The sequence below is a fragment of the Nestor notabilis genome, unplaced genomic scaffold (genome assembly GCF_000696875.1).
Source record: "Nestor notabilis isolate BGI_N333 unplaced genomic scaffold, ASM69687v1 scaffold33539, whole genome shotgun sequence".
Lineage (NCBI taxonomy): Eukaryota > Metazoa > Chordata > Aves > Psittaciformes > Psittacidae > Nestor > Nestor notabilis.
The window spans coordinates 12369-24789 of record NW_009943832.1 but is presented as its reverse complement, the minus strand read 5'-3'; the positions used below and the strand labels follow the sequence as shown (position 1 = coordinate 24789).

Genomic DNA, 12421 nt, shown 5'->3' with positions numbered 1-12421 from the left:
GTTCAGCAGAATCATTCACAGTTTAAGTTAGAACATAAATGAGAAAACTTGAAGATCTTGTCAGCTCACACACTTATCTGGTGTGTTTAACATAAGTCTTATTTCTGCTGTTACGAGTTCAGTTCACCTCAATCCCCATGAAATCATATTTAATATACTGATAAAATACTGGCTTTGTTAGATTAATTCAGGCCTGTGAAATCTAAACAAACTGCTCATTTCAAACCTGTTCAGTGCATAGCTTAAGAGCTAGTTTTACTGCTAAGCCCTCAATTTGTAAAGCTTTGCAAGACTGTTCAATGGTCTGCAGAGAACAGCCAGCAAGGAAGTCATGAAACCCAATACCAGTTAAAAGGAGGCCAACACTAAAATCCAGTTCAATAGTTATAAATCACAGCTAAGGTCACTCAAACTTTATTTATCCCAAATCACACAAGAATCCTAACTGAAATCAGCCAGCCTTCACAAAAACCTTAAAAACCTATCAGGTTAGCAAGTCATTGTTCAGCAACACTGGAAAGAGAGTAGGATGGCAAAGACAACATAAGATCAATTCCTGATGTATTTGCTGCTAAAAAAATACATAAATGAATATATAGAACCATTTGCAAGTCAGCTACGTGCTCTGTGCCTCATTCCTGAATAGGCCAAGACTTTTCAAAGGGATGTAGGAAAAACAAGAGATGGCCTGCCCTCTGCAGCCTCTAGAATTTCAAGGAAAAGAATACAGGCACAAATTAGAAGACAGGCGCCTCTGAAAGGAAAGCAGGTTTTATTCTAGCATTTAAAACTACAGGAACACTCTTTTCAGGTCTCAGATTTTTCTTTCAGAGGAGCATATTTTCAGTGTCCTCTCTTCTCTCTTTAAACTCTTATCTGCCAGTATAACATTTGAACCTTGTTTTAGTTGATGTATGCCAGCCGTGCACAAAATGAGTCACAGACCTTTACATGTGTACTACCTGATCAGATAAAATAGAATCAATGAAAACAACAAGGGGAGCCTTGAATTTCTTAGGAGGGAAAACAAAGGTCTCCAGAAAACCTTTAACACCCTCCCTTAAAGTCTTAAGGCTAAAAATCAAAAAGATCAAATTCCAAATCAGTGTTTTGCTTGAATGTAGGAACAAGAAAGGACACTACATGTTATCTGTGATGAAGTGGTGTTGCTTTCTTGCACATTCATCCCAACTTTCTAGGAGATGGTTCTAGTTTTGAGGAGTTGGGGGCATTTTGGTTTTTTATTTTTAAAAAACTGTATTTCCCAAACCAGAAATGACAGGAAATACTAGCTTACCTAACAGGTATCCGGGAGACAGACTCCCGCATCCGTCTCATTGTCAAGGGAGGTAGTGCAGGGACACCACTGTCAGTGATATTTGAATTTGGGAACAATCTGAAATATCAACAAAAACAATTACAATTTCAACTGCTACACTACCTCCTGTACAATGCTCTTTAAAGCTGACAATGTAAAGGGCTGTTTCTTTCCAGCATAATGAACTTGATGAACACATTCTTATCTTTACATCATATTTCTCCTCTGTGTATGGTATGACTGAAAACTAGGTCTTCAGACTCCCAAAGAAAATTTCCATGTGTTCTTTCTAAACTTCAGATACAAAATTTTTTAAGTTCCATTAAACCCAGGTAGCACCAAGTGGCACAAGTCATCCAAGTCATCCTTCTGTCTAATCTGTCAGTATGAGAAAATGCGTAACTGTATGACCAAAAAATACAATCACTAAGACACATAAGGTCAATTGTAGGTTTTAACACTTTTTGCATAATAGGACTTCTTCTGACATAACGATTTTCTACTTTTTTTAATCAACATTAGGAAAGTATTATCTTTCATGGGTTTTCTCACCATTCCATGCATTTTCAACAGGCTGTCAAAAGTTGTGGTAGTTCTGAACACTCACGCTTCCAACAGCTAAAAACCAACTGAACTGTGACCTTTTTCTTCTAACAAGTGCAGGAATCACTACTACTCTCTTGAAACAGAGGGCATCATAGCAACTGCCTGCTCATTCAAGATCTTGTTTGCTTCTCCCAGAAACATTAAAGTTTACAGCAGGAACAAAATGCATTTAATCTAAATGGCCTTCTTCACCTGGGAACAGACAATCATTGCTGGCTGTTTTATGAAATCAATACACGAGTGCTGTAGATTGATGAAAGTGACTCCACTTCCCAAGAATTCCAATTTAACGCTACGATAGGAGATTAAAAAACCCAATGCTTGTCTGTCAGAGAGAATTGCTGTTTCTATGAAAAAGGAACAGTCCTTACAAGAGTTGCCTGATATTGCTCCAGTCGACACACATGGTTGGAACTTTAGTGCTGCAGTGTTCGTGGAATTTATAGCCACATGTCTGACACCGAAACCCATTTAGCAGGAACTTCTGGCAGATGTCACAGAAAGCAAGCTTTAGAAAGGTCTTCCGAGCCTAGAAAACACATTAAATGATTAATCCAAGCTACCAGCTTCTCTTCATTAGCTGAGATGAACATCTTCAGAGCTTGACATAAACAAACACCATGAGTAAAATGTTATCAAGTGCCCCCAGAGCGCTACTGAAGTAAAACCCGTGCTTGAGTATTCCTGCGTGAATTTCCAGTTTGGTTGGAAACCTGGAAACGTCAAACACTTAGGGCTTTCTTTACGTGATTATTTAAAGGGGGAAAAAATAGGAAAAATGTTCTGTCTAGTTCAATAAGCATAATTTTGTGCTGGGTAAGTTGACAAAGCTGGGCAGGCCAGGAATTGGGTCTTTTGTTGGTTTTTAGTATCCCCAAGGAAGTGAAGGAGAATCAGACTGCAAGAAGCACCTCATTAATTTATTAGTCCAAATGCTCGTTGTGTGTTTATGACTAACTAACAACTAACACCCCTTGCATAAGAAACAAATTCCTTCGTAAATAAAATAGTTTAAGGAAATTCTACTTCTTTAAACGGCATCTAACATTTTCGTAAAGCTTCTGGAATATGAGAAAAAGACTAAAAAGAACCAAAGGGTTTCATCTTCCAGAGCACACAGGGGAGGAATGCTTAAAGTTTGAGCTTCTTCCAGCTCTGGAGAAAAATACTAGTTTTGTGATGACCAACTGCAGACAATTTTATTTATAGTTTTCTGAAGATGTAAAGTAGAAGCAAAGCTACTTTCAGGTTTTGTAAATCAATCCTGAGCTTTCAGATGGATGTAAATTATAATCTTTTAGTTTTTCCACTTGGGACAATACATTTCTGGGAAAGAGGACTGTATTCCTACAGTTCCTTCCCAGGGAGAAGAACATAATGCAAGGTAAAACTGCTAAGAGTTACGCACTATCTCTTTGTAAAAACCAACCAAATCCTCCCCCACACCTCTATTCATTTAATCTATACTGAGCAAATAATCACTTTTTGAGAAGGAATTACAAATCTGAAGTCTTTCTTCCCCAGAAAAACTCTGTCAAATTACAAGGCAACATTAGCTCACAAAGCAGAGCTAGCGACCTTGCAGAACAGCACTGCCATACATTCAGTACCATTTCAACAGCCAAACCTTCTTTGACTGGTGAGCAAGAGACTGAAAATGCAAGTTATCTCCCCGACTTTAAAGACATGAGATCTTAATATGACAGTTACAAAAATATACATGTATAAAATAAAAATGGCCATGGTTAGGCCTTTGAAGAATATGCATACTGGGAGCTTTTAAGGTCTCTGACACCTCAGAATCACTAAACATGAACAGAATTCTGGCATTTCATTACAAACTCATATTTAGCCAATCTAATCTGTGGGAGTAGGGGTGAATGTATCACATCATAACTTCCAAAATCCCTCCTGTGTTTAGAGAGCCTAAAGGTACCTAAGGCCTACCACGATCTTGACTGAATACGTGGTTCAGTTGACACAAATTACATCAAAATACAGAAAAGGAAAAGCTTACAAAGTTGTGTGTAGTGAGTGGAACATGATCAAGAAAGTCCACTTGCAGTTCCTCTCCGATCAAGGAGGCAGCATCTGTATTCCAATCCAAACGCACTTTCTTTCTGAAAGAGAGAGAAAACGAGGGCAACAAAATTACTGAGGAGGCAAGAAGTGCGGCCTAAGCAATGATCTGTGTTTGTGAGTTTTCTTGAGTAAACTGAAAACAAATACAAAACAGCGTGGCTAACTTCTTACAGTGAGCTCTGTTTCAGTGTCTTTCACTTACAAATTAGAAGCAACTCTGAAAACACAGCAATTCACCTCTTTTGCTGTGACTTTTTTAACGTGTAAGTCATTTAGCTATGTAGATTATTTGAAATAAGACACCTAGAAGCTGTAATAGTGACAGAAATACCCTTACAAACAAAACATAAGAAATTATGAATGACAGACTTAGTGACATGAAAGCCATATTATGTGCTTCAGCACTAAAGTTACTGGTGACCCCAGAATGGACTCTGTTACATAGAGATGTAAACCCACAAATGACTGCCTCATGACCGAGGCTTAAAAGAGCATTAAGCCCAAGCCTTACGAGGTGTGAAGTTAAATGTATTAACTCCATGAGATACCTTCACTCCCTCAGCTTGTAAAAGAATCATTTGGTATTTAATAGCAGCATCCCCGGTCCTACAAAAAATAAGGAATACCGGAAGTGAGATTTAAATCCAAACATTGAGAAGTTGTAGAGGAATGTAGAGCCTTAAAACTGAGCACACAGAGGAGACGTTCATTTAAGTTGGCTAAGAATCACGAGCACTGAAGTTTGCCAACTAGGAATGCAGGGGAGAAATACTCAAATATTTCAAAATATGAAGGGATATCACAGTCATTTCATATAGAGTACGCCAAAAGCCTCTGTAAGACACTACAAGCACCTGAGTGCATCCCTCCATTTTAAACAGTTCTAATATTTAGCTTTAAAACAAAAGTAAGATTTTTAATACCCAAGAAGCTGAAGGAGTTGCCCTCAAGGAGGGCAAAGAAAGCAACATGAAAGTGTTCACAACCAAACTGTGCTTTTAAAAGAAACTAGCAGGAGAGAAGGAAGAACACATTATTGCTGCTATTCTAAACCCAAGGTTTTTACATTCTCTAGATGGAAGTTTCACATTAACATTCCAGACTCTTACCCTTTTGGTTCAGTAAGAAGCCGAAAAACCGCACAGCATTCTGGCTGCAGACCTCTGACTTTAAGTGCCTTCATAAGACAGTCATGTAAGGTCATCCCATTCCGCACATTCACCTGTGACCAAGGGGAAGAGAATGGAGTCAGTGATTGCAGAATTTGTCTAAAATTTGGGGGGAGGGAGGGACAAAAAACAGTCTTTTTCTTCTCCTTTCTATAGAAGTTGCAATAAAACCACAGAGCTGTTCACTTCTCAAGTTAACAGAGAAATAAAAACTACTTGTAACCATGACGGAACAACAGACTGATGTGCCTTCCAACTGAACTTGCTGCACACTGAGCCAACCAGCCAGGCAGGCATGTTTCCTGCCATGTACCCAACTATTACAAGGGAAGTTCTGAAGCCATTTCATAACTTTTCAATTCCTTACAATACTAAGTTTCTGGGATTTTATGCAGTTCTCATACAAGTAGGTAGCCTATAAAAGCAATAGAAATGAGGGCAAATAGTTACCTTAAGAGTAGAAAAAGGCTTAATTTATGTTTCAGGGAGCTTTGGTGAGACTATTATTAGTATACTGAGCTCCAAGAAATCGAATAGAAGTGTGCCCTCAAGAAGTTTCACTTCAGCTTTAACTACCATACTTAGCTGTGGTCATCCAAGGGAAGAAAAGTGACAGAAATGACTGTGTTTTACTTCATACAGGCTTAGGTCAGACAACTATTGCCTTTTAATATTGAGTATTAGCAAAGTATCTTACTTGTGTATATAGGAAAAACACAGCACTGAGGTAGAGGAATACAGGTTCTCAAAATACACATACACTGCTTTCAAAATACGTCCTCTAGAATTAACAAACTGAAAACAACACACTTAATAAAGACCTTTAGTGAAGCTTAGCATTTCTCTTGCCAGATACGCACCACAGTGTCAGCAATGGGAACAGTACAACATGTCTTATGTTAAGGTAATGCAGACTTACCACTGTGCGCTGCTTGTTGGGCAAGAAAACACGAATAGTATTACTAGTTTTGGAAGTATCTGATATTTTGCCATCGTCAGATGCCCGGCGCTGATAACCAAACTGCTGGACGATAGTAGGTGAAATACAGTTTGGACCATCAAAGACAGAATCCTTGAGTCCAAAACCATTACTGATAGTCTTCCAAGCTCCCTGAATGTGCTCCATCGATGCAGTCTAAGAAAGAGAAATTGAGAGAGTCAGGGAAAATGACAATATCCTTCGCTCTAAAGTGGTACTGTCTCCTCCTGAGACAACAGACCTCACAGCCTCTTTTGAAAGCATCTGAAAACTGCACTGCCTTCTGCCTTGTGACATGATCAACCTACACATACACGGTACAGCTCACCCACAGCTGCATAGCCTGAGTCTTGAGAGCAATTGACCTTCTGCACACGAACAGATCACCAGTGATTCATGCGCAGTTCCTCTCACTGCATCTCTGGTGTCACAGAGCAGTTCACCATCACGTTAATTTAGGTAACCAGTGCCTGAGGAGCCTTCAGCAAGGTGGCTGGATGCTAGCTGCAGGCCAGAAGAACAGTCCTGTAAGCCAGATCTGGCACATAACCATTGGCAGAGACTGTACTGTTAAGAAAGAGAGGCCAAAAAAAAATTGGAATAAAAAGCATTAATTTTTATCAGTGATTTTGGGGCTTTGGTTTGGACTTTTTGTTTGGGAGGAGAGGGGGAGGTTAGTTGTTGGTTTGTTGTTTGGGTTTTTTTTTTAAAAGGGTAGCAAGTTTCATACTGTTAGCATACAACAAAATACATCACATTTTAATAGTATCATGACTTACATAGTATGAAATAGGAAAACAGGTATTCTAAAACCAACACACAGAGACTATCGTAAGTCAGTTACGTTTCAGCATAAACCCCTCCCACTGCAGGGACATGGACAACCCCCTGCATGCTTCCAAATCAGCACACAGTATTGTTTCTGCACACTCAGGGACAAAGATAAAGGTATTCGTGCATTCTTTATCCCAGCTATCACAACTTCAATGCAGTTTGAACTCCAAGTTATACTCCAAATGCATCTTGTTCTAAACTAATCCAAACTAAAGTCTGAAACAGTTTTGAACGGTGAAATGTACTCTTTGCTGAATTTCCAAGTAGCCAGATTCATTACCAAGCTTTCAAAAAGGAAAAGAAAAAAAGAAGGAACAGTGAAAATAAGATGACGGTTTATTTCCTCCATAAAACTGCATCCTTCTATGAACATCTGAGAAACTGATGTTCAAAATTACACAGTGCAAGTGCATGTTTTGCCAGGTTAGGAGATGGTTTCCAAATGAAACCTCAGTGGTTGTGCGCAGCACCTATATTCCTGATGACCTCTATGAAAGGTAGGCATATTAAAGCTGCAAAGTCAAAAAGCAAATCAGTCAGGAAATACCAAAACGAAGGTCTTCCAAGCAATCCTAATTCTGTCCCCTTCTCGTACAGAAAGGGCTTACACTGAAAGCCCTACTCTGTTCCCCTGAAATCACTAACAACTTCATCCAGTACGTAACACCAAACACTCCTTTACTGAACACCTATCAGCATCTATTAAACTCTCATTTCATGTGTGGTCCTGTTCCTCCTTTGTTGCAAATTATTTGAACTCTCCAATTCACGTCCGCGTGCCCTTCTGTGTGATACCCATGCCAAGGAAAAAAAGGAGCTCCTCTGCTTATGTCAGCAAAAATAAGAGGGTGGAATTCATGGGGAAAAAACCTCCACTAGTGTGAAGTGTCCAGTTTGGGATGCCCAGAAGGAGAAACTTTGAATTTCAGAGTGTTTTCACTCACAGCACAACTCCAAAAGTCTTACCTCGATTTTAAGTCCTTAACATTGCTACAGACCTAAACCCTGATCTGAGTAGTTGCTAGAAAGGAAACATGTACCAACAAGCTTTAAGAGAAAGGTTTGGGTTACATGAAGTACCTGCCATTGCATGCAAACTCTGCAGCAACAGGACTCTGGGCCTCTTGCACTCAGCTACTATGGGATCTTTGGGTCCCTTCATCAACATTTCTTTCACTGACAACATATACAATGTGAACATGCCTATCCTCTCCCTCCCTCCTGCCAGTAGTCATCATTCCCACATCAATGCCATCACTTGTGCAGGCCCAGTTGTCCAAAGGGTCAAAATTCAATCAAAATCTAACAGGATTTAGATAATTGGAAATGATGGGGTTTTCTTTAAATCCATGGCACATGAATGACAATGGTCTTAGAACCACTGGGTACAGCTGAGCTCAGCATGCACAAGCAACTACAACCATCTCGCAGTTCGTATGCATTGCCCTCCTGTCAGCAATGAGAAAGGTAAAAAACTTCTATACAGCTGCAACAATCATATTCTGCATATGGACAGGTAAGGGTGTAACTACTTAGATGGTAACAATAAAAACAGAGTGGAGATAAACTGTTAGATAAGAGGATAAGATAAAACCCAGACAGCTTGGTCTCTTTCCCCCTCTTAACATACCCTCTATGGGGAACCTACTTCGTTCCACCCTTCTAGGTAATACACGAGAGAAATCAAGAGGAGCTCAACTGGATTTCTCTACTGAGCAATTTGAGATAACGAGTAGCAGGGCAAGCACCAAACCCTCCTTGTTGTCACTGCTGACATAAGTTAAAAACATGCTAATGTTACAGCCATGCTGCCAACACCTTCCTAAAAATCCAAGAGAAATCAGGAAATGACCAAAAAATGCTAAGTTGCACTTTGGCAAAAGCAAAGTTTCATACCAAAAAAGGTACTTCCCTGCTCTACGGGTGTTCCCTCATCCAAGTATGAAAGGCCTGCTGCATAGTGTAGACCAGCCTGCTCCAGAAGATCACAGAAACACAGACTGAGGTGGTTGTACACACAGTCAGACAAAGAGACTCCTGTCAGGCTTCTGTACAGCACAAATGTCAGTCATTCCTGTGATTATACATTTGCATCCTTCTCTTTCCCAGGATCTTTGCCTCAAGGAAGTGCTGGATACTCTCAGCACTCTGTACATGTGGCATTATCCTCTCTCCCAGCAATGCCTGCTCTCTCTTGCCACCACGCTTCATCAGTGCATTTTTACCCTCTTTTTGGCTGCAGCTGATGATAGGGTCCCTGGCAGTTTGGGTTCACTCTCAGATGTTGAGAGCTCTCTTTCTAGAAAATGAAAGCAGCTCCTCACCTCAGCAAGCAAATGTAGCATATGCCACCCTTAGCTCTCCTTCCTGCCTAAACTGAAGGCTAATGGCTTCTGCTCACACAACCTCAAGAAGGAGCTACACTGAAGGGAGAAGATGAACCAGATCTGGCCTGGAGTAGACAAAAACCTGCAAGCAGCCTGAGGGTGGAGAGGTGGGGGAGAAGAAAGGGAAGGTTAAAAGATACTTGCAGTCTCCTGGGGAGAGACAGGGAATCCATGATGAAAAGCTGCTAAAACCTGCTCTTGGCATCCATGGCACAAGGACATGCACTTGATAAGGTGGAGCTTGTCGAAGAGACAGCAGTAATCAACTGTCCTGCTGCTGACTTATGCAGTCATTCAGAGGCAACTCTCATCTGGGATGACAGGAGACTCCAGGTCCTCAGAAATACCTCTTCACTCAGGCCAAGAGACTACCCAAGAGCACTTCAGGTCTGATATCAATGGGCAGCCACTGGCCATGCTCACTTCTCAAACGCAACCACTGTTCTTACTCCAAGTTATTAGCAGGGAAGAATAGAGACAGTCATAAAAACTGCTTCTTAAGAAATAATTTATGACTGAATGCCATCTTTCCCGTGCCCTCTATTGTAAAGAAACCAAGCTTAAAAAAATTATACCAACATATAACAAAACCATCCCCTTCGGACTCAAACAGCTCACTGCAGACATAGATACGAGGTAAGAGAATTAGCTCAGCAACTACCTGACCAGCTTCAAACTGAGAAAAAATCCCTACCAAAAGCTCACACAATGTAATATTGCACATCCACACACAATTTCTAGTTGGCACATTGAACATGGAGCCAAGCACAACAGCAGAAGACAACAGACATCCTAGTTCCCAGGACACAGGTTAGCATGGCCATCTTCTGGCCCCCTGAACAGGTAAAACATGTGCACAGCACAGCGTACCTCACAGTGTGCTGTAACCTGTGCCTTAGAATTCTTTTATTCATTTGGGGTCTTTTGCTCCAGTCAGGAATTGATGAAAGCCTTTTTTGCCGATACTAACTCAGTTTTCTCCAGTTCTTCCAAGAGCCACACCAATTCACTCCAGTACAAATGTCTGACATGCTCTAAGGAGAAAATTCATTTTAAATGAAGATTTTACAATTATGCCTTCATAAATACATAATTCTTCATTTGTCTCTTTCAGAAAAGCTAGCTTTTCATCCCTTAAATAAGTTACAAGCATGTTTCAGAAACATTACCAGATATTAGACTTAAGTTTAAGCCATGCTCAAAAAATCCATTGCCAGCTGAAGGTTTTCAGGCATCTTTCCAAGTTTTTTCTTTAAGATACATCTGCCAGCAACTCTCCACTTTCATGAAAATGCCTTCAAACAGCCTGATACAACTGAAAAACAGCAACAGCAGCATTCAAAGATTTAAGATATTAGAAGTATGAGTATACCAGTCCTCTTGTGGATCCAGTAGGAAACTGACCTTGATTCATTTCACGTTACACAGTCAATGTGAGCAGAAAAAAACACCTGATGCTATTCCCCCGCCTCACACAAGTACACTGCCCATGGTGACCAAGACTGCACTTTCCGTTAGTGCTTTCTGCACAGATTACAGATTTTAATCATTAGTCATTTGAACAACCACTAAAACCAAAAGCACAAATGGCTACACAACGTGTGCATCTCACAGTAATAAATCCCTAGAGGTCTTCCACTCGCAGCATTCATTCACAGCCCAAAGATACTGTAACTTGTTCCATGACTGGCAAAAAGCATTTAGTCTGAACTGTTAAAAATGTCAGTCTGTCTCCCAAAGGAATGCTGAAACTGGGAATGAAGCAGCCTGAAAGTTCACAGGATACAAAGCTGAACTCCTCTCCATATAGAGTTTATGTGCCTTGCCCTTTCCTTCATTTCTGAAACAAACACCAAAAGCTTTTAAAGAGAATGTAAACCCAGTTCCCCTCCCAACACACACACAACCGTTTTTACCCATGCAAACAATAATAGTCACGCTCATGTTTAATGAAATACACATACAAAGGCAAAACACCACAGAACAAAACCCAGGGTCCATTTCAAAATGAACACTTCTGGTAGAAAATACAAGCTTTAAAAGCTGCTTATAAGAAAGTTTTCATCTCTGGCATCAAAAGACCACATTTAAGTGTGGTCTTCTCGCAGTTGCCCCCTCCCATACAGTGATTCTCAGTTGATTTAATGCTGCATGGGTGACCAGTTGTCTGGGGGGAAGAGAAATTACACCCATTCCAAACAAGTATCTGTTGTGATATATACTAGGAATTTAAAAAGTAACTTTTGATAGCATCAGAAGATAAATATGGGCCCAGTCCTATATTAATAAAGCTGTGATCTGCTTACACATTAATGCATGGCATGAGCTGGGATCAGTCTAACCACAGAAGCAGATCCCTCATACATCTAAGATTGGCGTTTTTCCTTCAGATATCCTTCATTTTAAGAGTTCGGCACCAAAAAACAAGCTCCCCCCCAAGAGAACTCACAAAAATAACATAAAATATAAATTAACTGAAGGAAACATTACACCGAAACACATGTAATTTCTGCCTCAATTGTTCTGATCTTGGAAGTATCTTTTCTCATCTTTTTCTCTATTTCTCTGAAGCGTTCATTTCTCAGCCACTACTCAGCCATTACGCTGCTAATGTAACTTTGAAGTGTTTAAGGAAAAAAACAACACTGGTTTTCCACAATTGGACTCTCCAGTAAGTAGGACACAAGCAATACAAGTCTCAGTCTGACTTGCTTTCAGATTGATTAATCCTTTGCAAGATTATCACCTTTTCTGTAATCAAGAGTAACTTTCAGAGTAAAACTTTGGTTAGTAAGCATAAACCAAGTCATATTACTTGGCCGGAGCAGGCTGTACTTTGTGCTCTGGCTAGTAGGTACTTATTTGTCACCAAAGCTATCTGCACCTTTGGCCGCTCCATGCCTGCTTTCCTCTCTTGATTGGGACAACTCCAAGCTACTTTTCCCAACCAGTTTTTAGGAAGATCTGTTTGGTTTGTCCTTTCCACACAGCCCATTCCCACGTCAGTCGCCCACTTCCTTCCACGTGAAGTTCAAATGCTCAAACT

The 12421-nt window shown here is 40.3% G+C and overlaps 1 protein-coding gene across 2 annotated transcripts in view; it reads right to left on the bottom strand.

Moving 5' to 3' along the window:
* RAF1 (Raf-1 proto-oncogene, serine/threonine kinase) overlaps positions 1-12421 on the bottom strand; it is a 33666-nt gene that overhangs the window by 18770 nt on the left and 2475 nt on the right. Inside the window, exons 2-6 of one of the 2 annotated variants that reach the window (XM_010022116.1) lie at positions 6095-6310; positions 5116-5228; positions 3942-4044; positions 2296-2453; positions 1298-1396 (exon numbers count right to left, since the gene is read on the bottom strand). In XM_010022116.1, the coding sequence (XP_010020418.1) occupies positions 1298-1396; positions 2296-2453; positions 3942-4044; positions 5116-5228; positions 6095-6301 (680 nt within the window). In that variant the 5' untranslated portion in view covers positions 6302-6310. Of the gene's footprint in view, positions 1-1297; positions 1397-2295; positions 2454-3941; positions 4045-5115; positions 5229-6094; positions 6311-12421 lie in introns of those variants that run through there. The other variant, XM_010022115.1, reaches the window with a different exon arrangement.